The sequence below is a fragment of the Ovis canadensis genome, chromosome 2, assembly GCF_042477335.2.
Source record: "Ovis canadensis isolate MfBH-ARS-UI-01 breed Bighorn chromosome 2, ARS-UI_OviCan_v2, whole genome shotgun sequence".
NCBI lineage: Eukaryota > Metazoa > Chordata > Mammalia > Artiodactyla > Bovidae > Ovis > Ovis canadensis.
In genome coordinates, this window is record NC_091246.1 from 44071463 (window position 1) to 44093967 (window position 22505).

General features: G+C 40.6%; 1 protein-coding gene across 5 annotated transcripts in view; it reads right to left on the reverse strand.

Moving 5' to 3' along the window:
* The window catches only part of XPO7 (exportin 7), an 89932-nt gene that overhangs the window by 12631 nt on the left and 54796 nt on the right, over window positions 1-22505 (reverse strand). For 2 of the 5 annotated variants that reach the window (XM_069574050.1, XM_069574049.1), the window contains exons 2-18: window positions 22275-22421; window positions 20129-20222; window positions 19205-19371; window positions 18157-18222; window positions 15672-15776; window positions 14075-14240; window positions 13418-13491; window positions 11987-12106; window positions 10465-10611; window positions 9479-9651; window positions 7375-7568; window positions 6837-6942; window positions 4530-4665; window positions 3909-3982; window positions 2675-2755; window positions 1443-1506; window positions 662-770 (exon numbers count right to left, since the gene is read on the reverse strand). In XM_069574050.1, coding sequence (XP_069430151.1) covers window positions 662-770; window positions 1443-1506; window positions 2675-2755; window positions 3909-3982; window positions 4530-4665; window positions 6837-6942; window positions 7375-7568; window positions 9479-9651; window positions 10465-10611; window positions 11987-12106; window positions 13418-13491; window positions 14075-14240; window positions 15672-15776; window positions 18157-18222; window positions 19205-19371; window positions 20129-20222; window positions 22275-22421 — 2023 coding nt within the window. Of the gene's footprint in view, window positions 1-661; window positions 771-1442; window positions 1507-2671; window positions 2756-3908; window positions 3983-4529; window positions 4666-6836; window positions 6943-7374; window positions 7569-9478; window positions 9652-10464; window positions 10612-11986; window positions 12107-13417; window positions 13492-14074; window positions 14241-15671; window positions 15777-18129; window positions 18223-19204; window positions 19372-20128; window positions 20223-22274; window positions 22422-22505 lie in introns of all 5 variants that reach the window. The other 3 variants (XM_069574048.1, XM_069574047.1, XM_069574046.1) reach the window with 2 other exon arrangements.

Genomic DNA, 22505 nt, shown 5'->3' on the forward strand with positions numbered 1-22505 from the left:
GAGGTTCAATATCAAAGATTCTGATGAGAAATGACCAAGTCTGGTGTATGAAAACTAGATGAGACCTGAACCTGAATTAGGTGCACGTGGAGGAGTTTCTTTTTTATTACTCCCCTCCCTTTTTAAGTAATCCTTCATAAACATAGAAGGTTTTACCTCGTAAGTTTAGTAGGATTAAACCTAAATAGCTAAAAATTATGATACTATTAAGCTTCAGGTTGTAAGCTGAGCCCAAACTGCTAATATCACAACCAGAGCTAGAAACATACATAAGCTCTCCTGGTTCGTCCATGCCAGGGAAGTGGGTGCTGAGGAATGCTGGCCGTCTCAGGTGGGCTGCACCTCAATGTGGCAGGAGGGATTATCTGGCCAATGAGATGCATTTAGGAATCTCAATTCTCAATTCCTTTATCTTACAGATGAGAATCATGAATAGAATTTTAAAACCTATCAGATGAAAACTTCAGACACATACTGTAATTCTCTTCCAGTTACAGGGATCATGATACCACAATCTGTTCTTGGTGAAATCCAACTGTAATTTCAGATATTTTTGAAACAACGGCAAAGACTTCTCCCAACACTTAAGTTTTCTATCCTCGAGTAAAAATTGAGAACAATGCCAAATTACTTCACTAGCCACTAGGATTTATTGCAGTACCTAAATCCACCATGAGGAGACGCCCAAGTGCTGTGTAGAAAGTAGTTCGACACCGCATGTCTGTCAGGTTGGACTGATTGTTAATACCCAAAAATGAAAAGTGCTCGCTCTATTGAAAAAAAGAAAACAAGTTACAAAAATAAAAACACAGGGTTAGAGGCAGAATGCAAGCCAGTAATTTTAGAATTACTGAGCCCTTTGAAGCTAATGGCCATATCATCATTCCTTAATGGTAAATGAGGAGTATTAAAAAAATTTTTTTAAACTGCTATTGTTATCTACAACTAAGTTATTTTAGTAAGAGTAATAGTTGGTGCTGCTGCTGCTGCTGCTAAGTTGCTTCAGTCATGTCCGATTCTGTGCGACCCCATAGACAGCAGCTCACCAGGCTCCCCCGTCCCTAGGATTCTCCAGGCATGAACACTGGAGTGGGTTGCCATTTCCTTCTCATATGCATGAAAGTGAAAAGTGAAAGTCAAGTTGCTCAGTTGTGTCCAACTCAGCAACCCCATGGACTGCAGCCTACCAGGCTCCTTCACCCATGGGATTTTCCAGGCAAGAGTACTGGAGTGGGGTGCCACTGCCTTCTCCAATAGTCAGTGACTTCACCATAACTCAGATTATCTGGATCCGAAAGAGTAGCTCTGATGACACTAAGCATCGCCTGGCAGTGTGAAGGACTGAGCACCACAGAGCTCACTGTGAACATGTCCACTGCTGAGAGGATGTGGGCGGGGAGGTGGCTGGAGAGCAGGACCAGGAAAGGGGCTCAACCACTCACCGTGTGATTGTTCAGCATGAACTGTACCGCACTCAGCTTCACTAGCTTCCTCACACTACTGTATGTAAGGACAAAGGAAGAGGGTCAAGGAAAGTGTGATGCAAAGGAAGATCTCTGCTGCAGAATGGGCACCTTCTGGGCGAGAGCAGTTTCTTTCTTTACTATGAATCCCATGCCTGGATAGCCTATTTGTCTTAACCATTTGAATATGACACTGCCAAATGGGGGGAAAAAGGTATTCTCTTCTAAATAGCATTTTAAATGATAGGTGAAAGAATACCCATCTTGAAGTCTGTGTGTAAGAAAATAGCTAACCCAGCAGTTTCCCTTAAGAATCATGATATCCTAGAGAAGCTTTTCTCAACGGGGCTTCTGAAAGAGAATTAAGCCCTAAAGCCTGTGTACGGCACCCACTGTAGGTGTGAATAAACCTCTCTCCTATGCATTGAGAATGAGACTAGCTCTGTATGAAAAAAGTCATCCAAATAATTTTTATAGGGTTTACTTCTCTTGTAGACCCGTGGTGTGATAAGCTGTTTTGGAGCAATTCAACCTTTACAGCAGACTGAATCCAAGTCAAGAGGGTGTGTAGCCACTACTTTTATTGCAAAGTTTATGATCAGGCTGCTTCTACCTATAAGCTGATAGAAAAATCCAGACGGACTTCACTGCTACCTATCCTAAAACCTTGGCTTCAAAGAGTGTGTACCTATCAGAAAGACCTGTTGGGGATTTGTAGATCTGGGAGATAGCCAGGAATAAATCTTTGGGAGACTATTTCAGAGGAGCTTGGCGGGCTACAGTCCATGAGGTCACAAAAGAGTATGACACAACTAAGTGACTTAACAACAAGACGATTAGTTTGTCAGCTGGCTCACTTTTAAGGTCTGGAATTAGTCCTGAATTGTATGTGGGTATCGCCTTTGGTTCTGAGGAGAATGGAAAATATTTAAGTATGTGTGTGTGCTAAACTGCTTCAGTTACTCTTTGCAACCCTATGGACTGTAGTCTGCCAGACTTCTCTGTTCATGGGATTCTCCAGGCAAGAATACTGGAGTGGGTTGCCATGTCCTCCTCCAGGGGGGTTCTTTACCACTAGTACCATCTGGGAAGCCCATACTTTAGGTATATATAAAGCTAAATTAAGGTAGAAATGGAAGAGGCCCTGATTTCTCAGACTGTGTAACACCATGGTCCCTGTTTCACCCAGAAGCCAGCTTAGAAAAGGATATCCAATGGAGAGGTCATTGAGAAGCTGTAGTGTCTTGGAGGTGATTGGTTCACAACGGCCCCAGTACTTCAGGTTGGTGATGCTGGAGGACAAAAAGAAAAGAAAAAGCAGGAGACACTTTTGATATGCCTGGTGCTCTGGAGAGTTGGGAGAAGAAAATCATCCATCATGAGTCACCACACACCTGCATCAACAATTCACAGACATCACAACCACAAAAAATGGGTATAAAATCTCCGTACTTACATTTGGTTGACTAGAAAAATTATCCTTCAGATAATCTTCACTACTTGGTTCCAAAGCTACACTGGCCCATACCCAGGCCCTTGGAATTCTGGGGCACTCCAGGGCTGATTTCTGCAGCAAGGGCAAGAGATTTCTGCGGCAGTGATAACATGCAGACGTATGCAATTCTGCAACTGCACCATCCACTGTCAGCTGCAGAATTCTAGTAGCCCTTGCTTCTGGATTCTTGGCTGGCAGAGTCCTTTAGACCCCCTTTGCTTTTTTCGTCTTAAGTGATTAACCAGCTCACGGATATGAGTGTTTAGGTCCAGGATGGTTGGAAGGAGCCAAAATGGCGCATTGCACACAGCCCTGGGTGATATATTTATTTGGCTACTACTGTGTGCGTTGATAAATTGAGCTCCTAAAAAAGGGGGAAATGTAAACAAAGCGACATAACTAAAAAAAAAAAGAAAAGAACCAAAAAGGGCCAATCAGGAGCTCCAACTTTGAAGATAATTCAAATAACAGCACTTGATTTTTGCGATTCAAGACTCTGAAAAGGTGTAAAGGTTCCTGAGAAGAGTAAGCCCGTTTTAATTAGATTGGGGCTCCCCTCCTGGGGGCACACCTAGTAGCAATCAGCATCAGAAAACAAAAGCGGGCTCAGGGCCTCTGGGCAGGAGGGTGACCTGGAGAGAGGCTGGGGAGGAAGGTCTGTTTTGCTAATGTCACAACAGGTTTGCCCCAACAGGTTCCCCGTGATTTCAGAGGCTGTCGATGAGATGCCACATGGACATAATGAAATCCTTGCCTGTTCAAGCCTGGAATGCTCTGGGGCCGGGCCGTATCTCTAAGCACAGCTTGTCACACACTCAAATGCACAAGTTTCTGACGCAAACGATCAATGCTGGAATACCAAGGCACTGGCAGCACAATGCCAAGATCACATTTTACAGCTGCAGCAGGACTGCAAGGGGCTCTTGCTGAGGGCGAGCCAGAACACTTACATTTTTCCTATGAAGACACTGAGGACCATGGTCTCGTCATTCAGGCCCAGAACCTCTGAGAGTCGGCGGTACAGCTGGTGGTGTGTTTGGGGAAGAGAAAGTAACCAGAAAATACAGATAAGAAAAACCATATCCCAGTACTGTTTCTGTCCTCATGCAGGAGGTTAAAACCATAAGAAGAATATGAACAACAATCCTGGGGAAGTCTTTACTGACAGAATGAGCTAGTTTCTGAGTACTACTAAATACTGGGTACATGTTATCTTCAACCTTAAAATGATAAAAAGACTGTCAAAACCTTCTGCTGTTTTGAACATCCAATTCATACACATAGGGACCAAGAATGCCAATTTAGGGGAGACCAATGGATGTTGTGACTGCTCATTTATTAAGCACATGAAGTACATGAAGACTGAATGCAAAGCCGAGAGGAGAATCTAGCTGACTTCTACTCTTTCAGGAGTCTTTGAGGAGTCTCCCAAAATTCTACAGACCAAGAGGAACTATTTGGATTATTCTGATGTTGGAGACTGTATCTAAACTGTTAACAGCCATTTCTTTTACTCAGAAACTCCACAAGCAGAAGTGAGCACTGAATGGATCCAACTCAGAGTGTGTTACCTTAGAGGATTTCTGCACCTGGTCCCCAATGTAGATCTTACGAAACTGTTCAAAAAAGCTCAGCATGGCCAATTCTAGTTTCTCGTTACCCGCCTGAGCCAAGCGAGAGTCTGTTAGGTTCATCAGCTGGAGCACCCTGGAGGAGGAAAAGCAATGATTCTCTCAACAGCAGGATATCCTGGTCACCACAAAAACCAACCTCCCTGAAAACAGGCATAGGCCCCCTCCCCTCACCTATCATCCTATTGGAAAGGCTTTCTCTGCAGGCTCTAAGCTCCACTAGGGAACAAAATTCTCCCCTTCGGCGGCTCAGGAACCACAGCCAAGAAATATGAATGACTAGATATTTAAAACTTCCAGTCCCCTGAGATTCTATAGATGGAGGCAGAACTCGTAACTGCTAAAAAATAGTGGGGAAAAATACTAGTACTAGGGTAATGGTCATCCCTGAGACTTCCATGAGAACTCAAGTACAGCAATTTTATTTTCTTAGCCCCAGTTCCACAGCTATAAAATGATGGTGACAGGACTAAGCCAGTGGCTCTCAATCTTTTTTCTCACGGAGCCATAAAAGGAAAGGAGACACATGAAGGACGATGCCCACAGGCAGGGAACACTTCCAGGGACCAAGAGCTGATATGCTACCTGTGACTTCATCCCTTTCACCTGCACCCATTCCCCGAAAAGAAAGCATATTGGAATGCAAGTCAGTGGTTGCTGGATGAGTAAGAATGATGTTATTATAAGTGAGTCATCTGACATTTTGATAATGTGAAAATAGGTAACAAACTATTGAACATTTTGTGATATCATGAGTGCACTGGACTCAGTCACTGTTCTGGAACACTCAAGTTGAGAACCAGTATATGAGAAATTGTCTAAACTCAATTTATGTTATGACACACACACAGTATTACACAAGGCTACAGAATCAGAAAGGTATTGGATTTCATCTTTATTAAATCTTTGTTCAATCAGGGCAGATGAGCATCTGATAAATAAGGTGGGGGTGGAAAGAGAAAAATGGGGATTTTCAGCATAAGAATAAAAATTATGGACTGAAATGTCTAGGGACCAATAAACTCTAAGATGTCTAAGGAGAGCATCTGCAACTTTAGAACCCTTCAGGGTAGCAGTTCCTTGGCAAGGTCACAAACCATATTCATAAAAATTGTTATTTAGTTGCTCACTCGTGTCTGACTCTTTATCAACCCCATGGACTATAGCCTGCCAGGATCCCTTGTCCGTGGGATTTCCCAAGCAAGAATACTGGAGTGGCTTGCCATTTCCTCCTCCAGGGGATCCTCGCCACCCAAGGATTGAACCCAAGTCTCCTGCTTGTGGGGTGGATTCTCTACTATCAGTCACCTGGAAAGCCCTTCATAAAAATACTAAAACATTATTTGCCCTTTCACTAGCACTCTCACAGGAGGGTGCAGTGGGGTTTTTCCAGAGGCTATAAGCCGTGTGATATCACTACAGTCTGAACGCAGAAGAAGAGAGGAGAACCCAGCTGACTTTCACTGTGCCAGACATTAAAACAAAGCTACTCTTCTCATTCATTTCTTCTGAAAAATATAGTTAAATATTGATAGATATAGCTCACATGCACAAGTTCTTTGAGGACCTCTATACTTTTTAAGATGGTAAAGAGTCCTGAAGAAAAAGGTCTGAGAATCTCTGCTGCAGAGGTTTAAAAAGATTTTTAAAAATCCTGTCTTTTTATTTCAACGATAAGTAGACTTTCAGAAATCACTAAATGCTCATTTACAGGTTTTTAGTAAGATGAGAATCACACAGACACAAAATAACTTGAAATCCTGTAGATGGAAAAGGGTATGTCAAGACATCTGAAAGGCTATAGAAATTCTGTAATTCATCTTTAGGGAAATTTGAAGACCCAAAGTTTCCTATTAGACTTCGTATCAGACTATTAGGCAAGGCAAAAGCATCCACATTTTCATTAACTCTGAGATACTGCACTTAAACAGAACTAAAAGCTACTCTCCACTCTGTATCCTACTTATACTCTTAATTCTATATCCACAATTTATTTTCTAGCTGAATTACTGCAGATGGTTTTTTAGTAAAGATTGTAGGCATGGCTGGTGCTGTATTTATAAAAACTTTGGAATCTGGACCTGTAACAGTTTTTCATTTTCACTGGCAATCAGCTTCATAAATTATACTTTGTAAATGGGAAGAACAGCACTAACAGAAGCATGTCAAATTCCCGTGGTCTCAGGACCCAAAAGGGGGTGGGAGGGTCAGAGCAGTGAAACGGGATGCCTCCGTGCAAGCACTTACCGACAGACAAGCTCGCCGTCCATAGCATCCTGCTCATCGGTGCTGGCAAAAGAGACCCGGCCACCAATCACGGCACCAATGATGTAAACCAGCCACGTCAGCCTTCCTGCAACAGGAAGAAGGCCCATTAGTGTCACCTCCAGTCGTCACTGCAAGAAGAAATTCCTCACTGTGAGGTTCACTTCTTACTGTGGACTCTCTTAATCTTAAGGAAGCGAAAAGGCCCTGAAGTCAGACTGTTCCTTCAGAGAACAGCTACTCCTCTGCTTTAGTAAGGGTGATACCAAGGGCAAAACTCATTAGATAACCAAGGCTCCCCTATCAGACAGGGTCATTAGTTTTAGAATGCAGTAGTTCCTTAAACGCATCCACTACAGACAGGACTTCAGTCGCTCTTCCCTAGTTCCCCATGGCACTATTATCAAATATTCTCGTTTATATGAAGCTAACTGAGGACGGAAAGTTTTCTGAAGGGGAGAGGTGAAAGGGAGGTGACAATGAGTGAAAGGGTGCTGACGGCAGTTGGGTGTCCATTTACCTTCCTGCACTGCGATGTCCATGGGGCTGGCGCTGGCACTCTGGAGCAGCTCCTGGTAGGACTGGGCAGACTGGTCAAACAACTGCACGAGCAGCGCACACGTCTTCTCGTATTCACAGCGCCCGATGGTAGACAGCTGGTCCAACTGCTGCTGGACCAGACCCGTATCCTCCAGGGGATCTTCCAGTCCATCTCTACTCCCAACAGAAGAAGGAAGGAGCCCTCTTAAAGTATGTTGCTGACTTCCCTGTCACAGCAGCGCTCCTCCTCCATTCTGCCACCATGTGCTGCCGTAGAGGCCCATATCCCAACACAACTTTTTACCAAGGAAGGTAAGAACAGGCTGAAGGCAGGGGTCTCACCCAAGCATCAGTCTCCTGAAGTATCTTTCAATCCCTAGCCCCGTAACATTTGTCTGCAGTGATTTTCCCAGTCCTATGCTTCTCAACCCTGAAAGCTCCCAGCTCTCAGCCTCTCGTTTGTTCCTGACTATAGTAAACTCTAAGACTACAAGTAGCCTATCCCTGCTGTGAGGCCACTTGTTCTGTGATCAGATGGCTTTTGGAATTCAGAAATCTTCAGATTTTCGGGAGGTACTGTATGCTTCTACATGTAACATGAACCCTCCATGGGCCGTGGCATGTCATATACAATATTCCTGCATCAAAATATATAAGTATTACAAAGAGTCACAGTAAATAAAATTTTTTAAGAACACTACTATGTGTGTGTGCTAAGTCGCTTCAATTGTGTCTGACTCTTGTGCAACCCCATGGACTGTAGGCTGCCAGGCTCCTCTGTCCATGGGATTCTCCTAGCAAGAATACTAGAATGGGTTGCTATACGCTCTTCCAGGGAATCTTCCCGACCCAGGGATTGAACTGCAGATTCTTTACCACTGGTGCCACCTGAGATTAAGTGGTCTCGTATCAGCACAGGTCAAGTTTTGCCATCAAATGAGTTTTGTGTCAAACTTATGAGAAAATTAAACATTCACATCTTAAGTTTCAGAACTGCACACAAGGCACTGCGGATCTATACCATGTCTTGTCGTATCCACTGGTTTCCCAGACTTAAAAACCTTATCATATCATAAGCTGTCTACTGTTACATGGTTATACGACAATCCAGCAGCATCACTGCTACTACAATGGGCAGCTCAGAGCTGTGTGTTAACCATGGTCCTTACACTAGGCCAGGACACAGTAATTTAATCCCCATTATAATCTGGTCCAAGAGCACACAGCTATTAGCTGAGTAACTGGGCCCAGAGCCCATACATGTCCCCGCTCCCCAGCATGGCCTGCCTGAAACCTGCTGAGTCCTTAGGAATAAAAACTATGCCACTAACAGAACAATGCTTTTCAGCAGGCTTCACCAATACCCAGATTCTGAAATGACTCAAGTCATACACAACTGAGACTATAATTATTATGACACATTTACTTGATTTGAGCAAATTATGAATGCAACTTAAAAATGAAAAAACAACCAGACCTTCAGAGTTCGGGTAAATTCTCCTGAGAAACAGCCAATGAAAACACATATAAGAAAGGTCTCTACACCAAGAATAACTGTATTTTATGTAGGTCATTTCTGAAAGACTAACATTTCTTTACTATAGAGTTCTGGTCCAGCTGGCAGTCAAGAAGACAGAACCCATGTGTCAGGTAATGCAATCCGTGGCCAGCTGCCTGGGACTCTTACATCTTCTAGTAAGCTCTGGATAGCACGGTTTATTTATCCACTTATTTCTTGAGAAGTTCACATTAAGCACCTACACGTTACATGTTATAACTGTTGTCATCTACAGCTTAGAAATGCTTCTCTCATGTTTAACGAAAATCAGTAGATATGCTTTGTATTCCAAGATGCTGCTATGGTGGGTGAAGAAGGGACAGTCATGAATAGGATGTTAAAGAGAAAAAGACTCTTCTTTCAGACATTATGCTCTCATCAGCTGTTGTACTGACAGGAAAAAATACCCATTCTGGTGTTAGCTCCAGTAAGATTCATATCAAGGATGCGCCTACCAACTGGGTGTCGGGTCCCTTGCAAGTCTGACACACGTGTAGGGAAAAAGGGAGGCTGCCCATTTCCTTACCTGAGTATGATGTGCACAGATTCCAGACGGGATGTGATGTAGGCTTTGGTGACCTCAGGAGTATACGTCTCCAGCATGTGGGGCTCGGTGGCTTTCACATATGGCACGGAGGCTGCCAGCCGCTGCCAAAGGCTCAGGAGATAGTGCACGCTATTCGGGGCAAATTCCCAATGCTAAAGAAAACCAAGAGAGTAGGCCTCTGTTACCACCGTATCTCCTAGAGGTCCAATCTGAAATTTAGTATCTCTTAAGATGTTCTGATGTGACCTCCTAGAGGTCCCAGAAGCATCAAAAGAGACAGATGCTATAAAAGGAAGGAAGAGGAGAAAGAAAGAATTGTGGCTGGATGGACAGCAAAGTCTATTAAAGGGATCCAGTAGGATCAGATGTTAGCTCTCATTTGTGTACATAGTATATTAGTCTCAAGCCACTTGACATAAAGAATATTCTTTAAAAAAAAAAAAAGGATAAACTTTAATGGGCTTTGTTCTATGTACAGCAACCAGTCTAACGTGTTTACTGGTATTTCAGAGACCAATCGTCCAGTGAGAAGAGCTGTCCTGAGCTGGTTGAGGAAGTGGCTCTCAGACATTAGTATGCAAGATAGTCTCGTAGGAAGCTTGTTAGAAATAGAGGTGCCAAGGTTCCCCCCTAGATCGAGTGAATCAGAAATGATGGGAATAGGACCCAAGCACCTGCATTTTCTCATCAAGCTCTCTGGATGATTCTGATGCAAGCCATCACTTTAAAGAACCACTGCCTACATATGGCTAAGAAAGAGGGTGCTGAGTCTCCCTTCATTCTGCCTGTTTGTTTTAAGGGGACTATGAAAGAATCCTCCCAGCCTTGAATCTAAGTGTTATTCTTACGATTCCCTCATGTTCTCCTAACCACACTCTGTAATGCCACAAGGTTAAATAAAACCAACAAGCAAGAAAAGAGGTTCCAATGTTTAGGAAGAAAGAGGCAAGCAATCTATGACAAACCTGCAGGCTGGTCACCGTGAAGTTAGCTATCAATCGGATGACTTCGGGGTAGTTTTCCACCTTCACTAATTCTCCCAGTTGATAGTTACTCTTCAAGCGGGCCAGTAGTCTGCAAAACTCATGGTAATTGTTTGGGTCTGACAAACTCTGGTGACAGTACAGGGAGGAAAAGAAAATGTAAAACATGATTCATTAAACTGCTTCCCAAAGGACATCTGGGATGGCACGGGGGACGGGGAGGCGGTGGGAGATGTGCTTTAACTTCTGAGATGCTGGCCATCATTCTGAACGACACATTTGTATGATTAAGTAACAATTTTTTAAAAAGTCACTTTTAAAGGGGACTATTGCATCTATTATCTCATCTGTTCACAATAATCATGTTGGAAGATGGGGTTATTGGCCTCAATCGGCAGAGTCTGAAACAGAAGCCCAGAAGGACCATACTACTTGCCAGGGCTGTAATGTTGATTAATGGCAGAAAGGGGCACAATCTTAGATTTAACAGGCCTGTTTGCTTCCCACTGATCGAATGAAAAGCAATGAAATTTTCATTTTCACAGCTGTCTAATTTATCATTAAGCACAAATAGAATGGCAAAGTTACACAAATATTTCATGTATTTTATTACACCGCTATCATGACAACAAACTCACTGTATTAGTATGTTTATGTATCTTGTTATCTACTTATATCAGACACTTTTGTTCGCACACTACACCAGTGTATTTGTTTCCTTACACATGTTCTCCTACATTAGAGAAGGGGGGCAGGTTTTGTTCTGCTTTGGCCTGTGGCAGGTGACTTCATACAATTTGCTAATAGAAAAAAGGATTTTTTAAAAAGGAAAGAATTGATTAATGTTTTTTTTCTTTTCTTTTTTTTTGGCCATGCCACAGGGCATGAGAGATCTTAGTTCCCCGACCCCGATCGAACTTATTATGCCCTCTGCAGTGAAGGCATGCAGTCTTAACCACTGGACTGCCACGGGAGTCCCAGAACCAAGTATATTTAAGTGAATGGGTCTTATTTATGATATTTCCTAGTGTGGGGAAGTGATACTTAAAAAAAGGAGGTATTAGCTGAATCTTTCAGACTGAAAAAGACAAGACGGACAACTGAGTTATGGAATGAATAATATTTGAATGAGAAATCTCCCTTCCTAGCTAAAAGTAGCTCTATTCACTTAGGTAAATAATTTACATTCAAAATCATGGAAACAAAAACAAAAAACACACAAAATGACTAGCCCTCTCCTTATTCTCCTTCAAAGCGGCCCTTTCAATAATTTCAACATTCCTGAATCTAGGGACAAGCTCCTTTTCTGGGTAAATGTTAAAAATCTATGTACAGACATTCACTGAAATCTTCTGAAGGATAACTGATTGAACTGTTTTCTAGGGTTTTTGCTATGTGTGACCTCTAGATTGAGCTTTTGCATTATAACAGAGAGGTATATACTAATCATACATGCTTATACACACATACACATAAAATAAAATTAAATTCTCAAAAATCATACCTGTGGGTTTTCCAGTATTCGTTTAACACCATCAACAAGGTGAGAGAGAAACTTGGCCCTCTCTGCATTGTTGAATAGGGATCTTCTAACTGAGGCAATCTGTACTAAGCAGGATAATACCTAGAGCAGGGAACAACCAAAACACAAATGAGCAGAAAAGATGGTATAGCTCTTTTCATTACTCTTTCCCTTGCTATAAATATTCTTCTTCTCTGTTCTGTCACCCTCTGCTATCATTATAATGATATAAAAAAAAAGATCCAGGAGGGTATAGTTGAGGATATCTGAAACAGCTTTATTTAAAGAAAAATAAAGGGCATTAGACCCTCAGTGAGCATAACAACTAGATAAATCCAGTTTGGAAATTCATATAGGTATTGTTTTTCAACCACCCCTAGGCTTCTTTGTGTTTAAGATACATACTTAAACTTGAAAATACCAAGCAACTGACAGTAAACAATGCTATAGACATAGGGTTTTGTTTTTTTTTTTCTGTTTTATTAAGGCCTTTTTGGCTAATCAGGCTTTCCTATGTGGTGCTATCATGAAATAACCAAGTCAGAGCTATGCTCGGAAGCAAACAGGTTTTATGATGAAAACATTTTCCCCTTTCCCCATTGCGCTAGAAATTTGCATTCTGTTAGCCCCTCTCGATCTATTTTCTGCCCTTCTCCTCTCTAGTTTCCACTCCGGGAGGTGGACCTCTGTTGACCAACAGCAGAAGCAAATGTACCGATACAAGCAACACAAACTCATGTTTCTGCTAAAGCGAAGGTCCGCATTAATTTGGAAAAGTGACATGACGACCAGGGAAGCAGTCTACGCAGAAACACTGTGCAAAACACCTACTGACGTTCCTTTACTTTCTCTGTACGTTTGGTACAACAACATTTTACACCAGCAATCTGAAGTATCAGACCACTGACTTTTTAGGACCCAAATGAATTTTGGGATTTGAGGTTAATTATTACTTTAAAGGAGAAATGCAGCATTCCCAAGAGCTTTCAAATTTTATTAAGGACAAGTATGCAAATCTGCCTTTCCAATACAGCTTCTATTGATCACTTATATAACATAGGCCTGAGGGAGTTTCAGAAATCTCAGTCTTGACAATCTTCTACTAGATCATATAAAATGAATTCCCCACACTCTAGCCTGTGGCAATTCGAGGTACAGTACAAAGTCAGACACAAAGGGGACCAAAAGAACTTGACACCTGCAGCAATCTGTCATTAGACGGGAACAGTTTAAAAGGAATGAAGACTTTATAGTGAGAACCTTTAACTGACGAGCTTTATCTCAACAGGCTAGATTACTAACCCTATATTTCTAGGAAAAAACTTTACTTCTATGATTTTGTACAACACAATGAACATAAGGCTCATTCACCACTGCTACATTCCAGAAAGAGAAACTGTAGTCCTGACTCACCAGAGGTGAAAATGAAGGAGGGATGGAATGATAGAGGTCAAAAAACAGCTGCAGAGTTGAAGAATCTAAGAACGCTGAAAGAGAAAAGAGCACATTACTGAATCGTCTGCACACTGGGGCCGGTGCACTCCAGTCATTGGGGAGCGTTATCTTCTTGCTTTCTTATCTTACAGAATGTTTATTTCCTTTGAAAGTGACAAACTAATGGGGGCTTTTTGTTTTCCTTTCTTTTTTCACAAAAGCATTAGTTTTTAGTTCCTCTAAGAAATGGATTCATTTTTTCTGATTCTCAAACAATGTAAGACAAGCAGGACTCTTCATAGCAAGAATTTTTATCTTTTAGGCACACAATACCAAGCACATGCACAGGTTCTTTGTTTTTAAAGCTAGAAATTCTCTCAAATGAGTAAGAAAGCAGAAGTCTCTAGGTGAAAAATGTAAGGTCAAACTCACACCCATCAGAAACTGGATAAACAAGAGTTTGCCCCAGCTGGGGGATCCTCCCAAGTGCAGCTCCCTAACTTTATAAAGACCCACACCAACCTCCCAAGTTTTCTCTAAGAGCAAGCAGGGGATCTGCCAGTGGATCCTGAGCCCACTCTGCTGACTCCAGGTAGAGGGGAGCAGCAGCATGGTGCGAGGGTGTGGCCATGTTACCTGATCTCCAGCTGGTGGGGATCTGTACCGTGCACAGGTCATCTGAGGACTCGTCGGTGGAAGTGCCGATGAAATCAAAGTTTAGGCAGTTATGAGTGAGCTTGAGCAGTTGCATCAGCAAGCCATGCTGACTTTCATCATTCAAGTTCAGATTCTTTCCAGAAGCCTGTAAAAATGACCACATAATGAGCCCCAAACAGTCCCTCCTTTCTACCAAGCTTGCTACCAGACTTACAAGGAGGCTGCTGAGCCAGAAAAGGAGGTGGTTCAGCACAGTCAAGTGGTGGTTCTCTGCCAGGAGATGCAGCACTTCTATTACCTTTAAAGTCCTTCCTTCACCATGAAACTCCTAGCTCCTTATTTACTATTAAAACATGTTTCATGTTCATAAAAACATGAAGCTAGTATTTAAACACACTCCCTCTTTGACATTTACTCTTTACATGCTGCAGACATCATGGCCGCAGATAATTCTGAAGCAATATGGGATGAATGCTTACTTCATCTGCATGTTAGATGCTTTTATTTATTCATCAGCAGTGTACCTGCCTACAGCTCAATAATGGCCCAGAGCTATGGTGACTATGAGATTCAAGTTTCTACCAGTTGTGACCTCAGGGACTGGCTGGTTCGTTTCTGATAGCATCAGTATCAGAAGAGGATTCAATGCTGTTTTCTCACAAGCTTTTTCCCCCTCCAGAGGGTACAAGAGTTTTTACAAGGCAGCTTGCCCAAACTGAGGACTTTTGGGGAATTCTGAAGTGAAACTAGGTAGCTGAAGGAAAAGATGGATGGACATCATTAATTGGGACAAAAGAAAAATCCAACCTTGCTTCTTATATTACAATTGAGACACACTGGAAAATGAGAACAAGAACAATAAAACAAACAAAAACCCCAAATGAACATAAAAGCAGAGGGTAGTTCCATTTGGCTTTCTGTATGGACAAAACATCCAAACACAGCTATAAATGTGTACAATTTACAGGTTAACATTTCTTCCTTAGTTCAAGTCTATCAATAAACGAATCGAAATACCAACTTTCTATTTTAAAACAGTTAATTTCCTTCGGTGATACTGTCTACCCCTTCAGGTTAGGAAATCTAAATGGATATTAAAAATTCAAAATATGCTTTTCCTTACAGATGTTGCTTGTTTATTTGCTGCCTGTAACTCAGCTGGGGACAGGGGAACCAGCCTAGTTTTAATGTGCTAGCAATGTAGTCTGAGCCTGTGTTCAGAGCACTGAGAATCAAACACCATAAAAGGAAGATGCTTTAACTCCATATAGAAGGTCTTATATGGATATTAAAAAGACCAAACAACAAAAACCTCAAGTTTCGTGGCAAACTAGTTTCTTTAAAATAGGAGCATGGGATAAGTGTTCGCTTTCGGCTCCTTACCTAGGGGAACAGATGTGAAATCAGGAAATAATTCTCTCTCAGACTGGAAGGTCATCAACATCTCGGACATATATATTATGTGAGAGATGCATAAGCTCTCACGGGTCAGTGAAGAGCTGACATCTAACAAGTCCCCACTTACTCTGATTCTTTCAAAAGGAACCGGGAAGCAGGTACCAACATACAATCTCACCTGCTTTAGTAAATTGCACGAAAGTGTGAAGATATCGAATAATGATGAATCTCGGAAAGAAGAGGCTATTTTTCTGTGCTTGGTTAAAGGATGGGTGGTGTCTGCCTGTGCAGAAAAACAAACCAACACAAGTTTTAAAATTAACTGCAAAGAAAAAATTTTTCATGTAGACTTCAAATAAAGTAGAAGGATTTTTCAATAAGATCAACAAAAATAACAAAATACGTTTTAAAGATTTAAGTTACTGTTAAACTCTATCTAGTGAGAGAAAGAGGATGATGATAAGCAGTTAACAGCTACACAGGATATCATGTCTCTACCATTTACAGAGGGAAGATAGAAAGAAAGTTACAGTGACTCCACTGCAAGGTTTCCATGTCCTCTGCACTTAGGGAGGTAATATTTAACAACCTGTTGCAAGACTCTGTTAATAATTATTATCATCATGCTCTTTTGAGGCTGAGTCTCAAAAACAGACAGTCGCAAGGCTTGGATTTTGCTAAATAATCCAGTCAGAGCCGAAGTTACTACAGCCATGAACTTAAGATAAATGGCAATAGCCTGTAATACTCTCTTTTCTCACCTATTTCAACAAGCAGTCTATTCCACAGAAGTGAGGGCTTCAACCAAGGGGCTGTACTGGTCTCTCACTCCCCTGTCCTTGTCTTTTCAGTCATATTTCAAAGGTTTCTGTGGTCAGGGATTAAACCTCTTACTTCTTTCATATGTCCTCTATAGCTGACACATAGTACGTACTCAATAAGAGCGATAAAGGAATTTCAAGGTTGCCAACAGTATTTAGTCCAACCACTTACTGTAAGCGTAAGTCACTGCTATATACTGATCAACTTATGCAGGAGAGAGCTCATCGTCCTTTTGGCACATTATGGAACCTCCACCCCCCAATTTTATTTCTAAGTTCAAATTGGAATGGTAACAGAAATATGCTTTCTAATTTAAATCTAAAGCAAGAAAAAAAACCACACAATAGAAAGGTCAGTTGCACAGAGTTCAAAATATTCTGATTTTAGCCTCAGTGTCACTGTGTTACAAATGTCTTGGATAAAAAGGTATCGCTAGATTATATACCAGATGCCGTATACAATCTGTTACACAGATCATAATCCAGAGAATTACATCTTAAGTACATCACACACATTTCTATGGCTTTCTTAAGAAAGATAAATACAAAATTTTGAAAAGATTCTAAAATACCAACAATGATGGATTTTGTGGAGCCAAGTTTCCAAAGGAAGAGCATTAACCCCACAATCTGTACATAATGCATGCTCTCTTATTACAAAGGTGTGTATTTGTGTGTGTGTTCAATTGTGTCCGACTCTGCGACCCCATGGACTATAGCCTGCCAGGCTCCTCTGTCCGTGGAGTTTTCCAGGCAAGAACACTGTAGTGGGTTGCCATTTCCTATTCCAGTTACTACAAGGACAGGAGTGGTTAAATAAGCAAATTAAGAGCATAGGCTCTGCAATAAGCCTATGTGGGTCTGAATTCATAAACTGTTTGTGGCCTGGTAACTGTGATACCACAGGCAAATTATTTAATCTTTATGCGCTTTAGTTTCCTTATCTAGAAAATAGCATAACCAGAGTCTCTATCTCATAGGACTACTGTGAGAATAAAATTAATATAAGTGCTTAGAACAGTGTCTGCCACACAGAAATCACTCACAAGTATAAATTATTATTTTAATAATTACCAATCATAGTGGGGATTGCATGTGACAGAGAACACAATATGGACTCCAGATTTTAATAGGCTCTAAGCTAGCATATTTAAAATACCAACTCACAGTTAAATTTCTCAGGGTTAATTAAAATGTCTGCATAAGTATGAGCAATAGCAACAGTGATGCCAATGTAATTAATAGCTGACAGCTGAAGGGTGAGCTGTTACAATTCATTCAGGCCTGTTCAATAATTGTAACATTTTGGCCGGATACAAAAGTAAATGACTAAAAAATATTATAGCCAGAGCAAAAGAAAGCCACTGGTGTTTCCTCTGTAGTAATCTGTGACATCGATGACTATTTAAAAAAATTATTTGATATTTAGCAGAATGTTTTGTGCATTCTGAAAAGATTATCAGCAAAATCTTTAATAAAGGCAAATAAGAACTGATTTTTGAACGATTATAAATACATTAACTTATACAGCAAAAAGAGCACACCAATGATGCTGGTTTCCTAAGTTTTGACTTAGGATCATTGCGCTCTTCTCTAACACTAAACATTAATAACCACTGAGGAAAGCTGAGATGAGAGAAAAAATATTCTGGAGATGGAAGGGCATCCGGACTTCACTCACAGAGGAAAACCCCATGGAACTATTTTGTTTCAAAAGGGCATTAATCACTTACCGCAAAAGCACACAACTGCCAAAAAAGATCATCCCACACACAGGCAGAAAACACCAATACTAAGTAAAAATATGGCACTTACTTCAATGAGGAAGGCTGTAGCACTTACTTGATTAATTTCATTGGTTAGCTGTGATAAAATCGTGACACCAATAATGCAGTATTCAACACTATCCTGGTTTAAAAAAAAAAAGGTAAGGCAGAAAGAGTTGGCCTGTGCAGCTTGATTTCAGCATCTGGAATGCAGTCATACTTAAACTGCCTAGACAAGGTATGAGAAATTGGTATTTTAAAACTGCTGCTTTGCAGGACACAAAATCTAACTGATAGACTGCTAAATCTGACTGCATCAAAATTGAAACCTTTTGTACGTTAAAAATATCTACAAGCTTTACTCTATACATACTGCAGGAAGAGAAATTAGCAAATCACATTTGAGATAAAAGACAAATGAATGTGTAAGATATAATTTATATGAAAGGCTGTATACAAAAAAGGGCAAAGAACTGATTTAAAAAATGTACATAAATAGGAAGTTCACAAAAAGCAAAAATAAGTAGTAAATGAGCATATGAAAATTTGTCTCATTCATTACTCAAATGCTGAGCTACTAATTCTTTCTACCTATGAAACTGGAAAAATAAGAAAGCTGATCTCACAGGGTGGACGTACAGAGAAACAGAAATATTAACTGTTGGAGGGAATAACTTTTTTTGAGGGTAATTTGGAAATATCCATGTAAACCCAAAATACACATAGTCTTCTCACTGAATAATTCAAAGCCTAGGAATTCACACTATAAACACACTAGCTCAAAGTATAAACACACAAACACACATACACAAGGAATATTTACCAAAGTATTTATTTACCAGTCTAGATATAGACTGGTAACTAACTAAATACTAACTAAAGACTAACTAAATACTCACCTAGAAGAGTTAAATGAATTATAATGTTTTAAACTGGAATAGTATGTAAGCAATAGAAAGAATGAAGTAGGGTTTGTGCTGACATGTAAACATGCAAAACCAAGACATTAAGAATTAAAAAGATACAGAAGAAAATGTACCAAACAACTCCATTTGCAGATCAATATCTAAGTTAAGCGTATACTGCTTCACTTCTTTCTATTTCATCGAATATATACATCATACCTGTAAAAACCTTGTGACATCTGTGATTGCATTTCTGAAGACGTAGTCATCCTTCTGACAGTCAAACCAGCCCAACTTTGTGATCCTGGCATATAACTGGATAAGTGCTTGCGTCACAAAAGTGGCCAGCTTTGGCCGAGTGGCAAGATAGTTGAGTACATAGTTCCCTATAAAACAGAAACAGTCCACATCGGAGGTGGCTCCGCCAGGGAAGGGTGTGCGCTGTTTCCTGTCTAAGAAGTGGTAAATCTAGACTCTTTACCCTAAACTTCCTTAATTATTCACACTATCGAGAAACAGGACTTTAAATTTAAGATTCACTAAACTTTCCAACTATGATGGCTTCCCTCATCACTCAGTAGGTAAATCATCTGCCTGCAATGCAGGAGACCCTGGTTTAATTCCTGGGTCAGGAAGATCCCCTGGAGAAAGAAATGGCAACCCACTCCAGTATTCTTGCCTGGAGAATCCCATAGAGAGAGAAGCCTGGCAGGCTATAGTCCATGGGGTTGCAAGAGTCGGATACGACTTAGCGACTAAACCACCAAACTTTTCAGCTCAGAATTGTATACGAGTCACAACGAAGAACCTGAAGTAAGGGAGCCTTGAATCTACCTCTTGATGGTTAAATAGCATGGTTGGCACAGGATTCAAAATCTTCAGCAATGTTTTTCTTAGTTACCAGTGATGGTGAAGACCAGGTAAAAGAAACTTTCTGAAAACAGAACGGCTAACTTGGGCTTTATCTAGGAGCAATTATATTGGGCCTTCTTCATTTTTAAGCCCAATTCTGGAAAGAAACTATATTCTAGATATTCTGTATGCCTAGCAACTTCAGAACATTATCAAACAAGCAACATAAATGTAACTATTACTAGAACATCACTAAACAAACTAAGAGAGAAAAGACAACTTTCTACTCACGAATATCTATCCGTTGTTCCAATGGCAGAGGGTTATTTGTGCGTGATACAAGCTTTGTAAGGCATGTAGCTGCCAGTAACTGGGAGTAAGATGACTGTGAAAAGAAAGGGGGAAAGGGCTTAGGATTCAGTTTCATTAAGTTAGTCAAAGTTTTTAACTTGGAGATCTGAGTTCAGATTTAAGAAAATTAATCAGCTTTGCTACATTTGATCCTCTGGACTTTTAAGGGTCTCAAACTAAGGAAAAATGAGCCCATTCATCATCTGTGCTCATTAAGCTGACTTCAGTCATGAATAAAGGGAAGGATAAAGTGAATGCCTGATCAAACTGAATCTAATACAAGTATCTGTATCATTTTGAGGGGGGAGAAGTTAGAGGAGATCTTTAGAAAGATATTAAGCTCCACAGAAGACAAATCTCTTCTTTCATTTAAATCTAGAAATCTTCTTCAGTAGCCTTGTCATAACAATGTTTAAAAAAGTTTCAACTCATAATATTCCTATAGTATAGCATTAGAAAGAAGAAGAAAAAAAACCGTAGAAGTAGTATTAGAAGGAACCACCGCCTTATGCTATGTAGTTAATCCCCAAATTGTATCTTACCATCAGTACATCTATCAATCAGCTACTGCTTTGGGGAATGTATATGCTGGTTTTAGTAGTAAATTCATAACAATTATTTATGAGAAAGAAAAAACTATGCCCTAAGCAAAGGAACAGCATTACCATATTCTCAAGTGTAGATTTTAATGAATTTTAACCTTATGGAGAAGCAGAGTATTCAATCTGATCATAATGTATAAAAAGGAGCCATGCACAGATTTGAATTCCTCTGTGCAGCTGTGTTACATATAACATCACATAACCGGGACAGACTCAGAATCACCAAAATGATTTAATCAAGGGTCGAACTATAAGTCCTCAGGGCAGTAGGCTATCCATAGAGGCTATCCACAGGCATTACATCATACCATCAAATGCTAAATCATTAAGAAGTCGACAGAGATTAAAGAGGAAGAATCCACTGTAATTAAGTCTTTTAGTATTGCACCAACCCTGTTTTACTCCAGCCTGCTGACTATCAGTGTGAGGAACTGGAGTTAACAGTGTCACAAATGACACCATGGGGCTTCAGTGGCAGTCAGATGAGAGCTAGTTGTGAATCTCCCACAGTACGAATCTAAACTGTTCAATACCAGAACCAAGTGATGGAAAAGAAATATAAAAATACTATATGCGAAAACAGAACAGAGCACAACCCAATCTCTGACCATGATGCTTTAACCTTCAGACACTTGGGAAAAGAGTCAGCTTCTTTAGCTACTAAGGATATCACTTAGCCAACTGTAGTCTGTTCTATTTACTGCATAAATTCTCTAACACTATTAATGCAAATTTTAAAATGAAGCCATTGAGAATTCTATACTCTCAACAAATTAATGGCCTTCCTCATTTTCACACTTCCTTCCCATCTCTGGCAGAGTGTTGGCTGCTGGTCTAGCTGGGATTCTAAACTCTCTTGATGCCCTTTCATGATACCCTGGATGGATGCTTGTCCTTCCTAAGACCTCCATCCTGCCAAAAATATTAACTTAATCAAATCATGTCTCATGAAAGCATTATTTTGATCACTGCATGCCATTTTTAAGCCGGAAGAGGTTCTAATTTCATTTTAAACACTCTAACTTCCTGTCATTTCCACTGTGAAGGAAAATTCCCCCCCTGCACATCTAAGACAAAAAGCAGCAGCTGTGGTACAGGGGAGGAAAAACAGAGCAGACTAGGGATCTTAGAAGGTGACATGAATTTTGTGGATAAGAAAGGCCATTTATATATAGCCCTGTCTTCTTTGTAAAAGGTGTGAAGTGATACATAAGTGTAAAAAACAGAAAAGGAGCCACAGAAATTTGATTCAAGAATAAAAATTATAGGACAAAAATATACGCTCAGTGAGATTTTCCTGATGACTCTGAAGGCCTTTTTTGCTAGTGTGGCAGGTCTGGTTTGTTTTAAAAGTGAAAATTAAGAAGGCAGAGGTACCTAGAAGAATCAAGGAACAGAAGTTATCGCAATCCACCCCTAAACTTAGAACCAGAATATATCTTCCTAAACCTGCTCCCCTTTAGGATTTTTCAAATCTTACGTACACTTCCTCTTTCAAGGAGTAGCTGGCACTTGCTCAGGCAATCGGGGCTGTTGGTGAATTCAACCAAGGCTTTCTCTGCCTGAAGTCGAGTGGTCGTATCTGTTGTTTCATACAGCTGTTTGCACAGATTCTCTAGTTGGGCCAGGCTCTGGAGAAGATCAGTTAAAAAGAAATCAGTCCAGTCTATTACATACATAAGTCGACTATACACATACTCCGCTTGAAATTACAA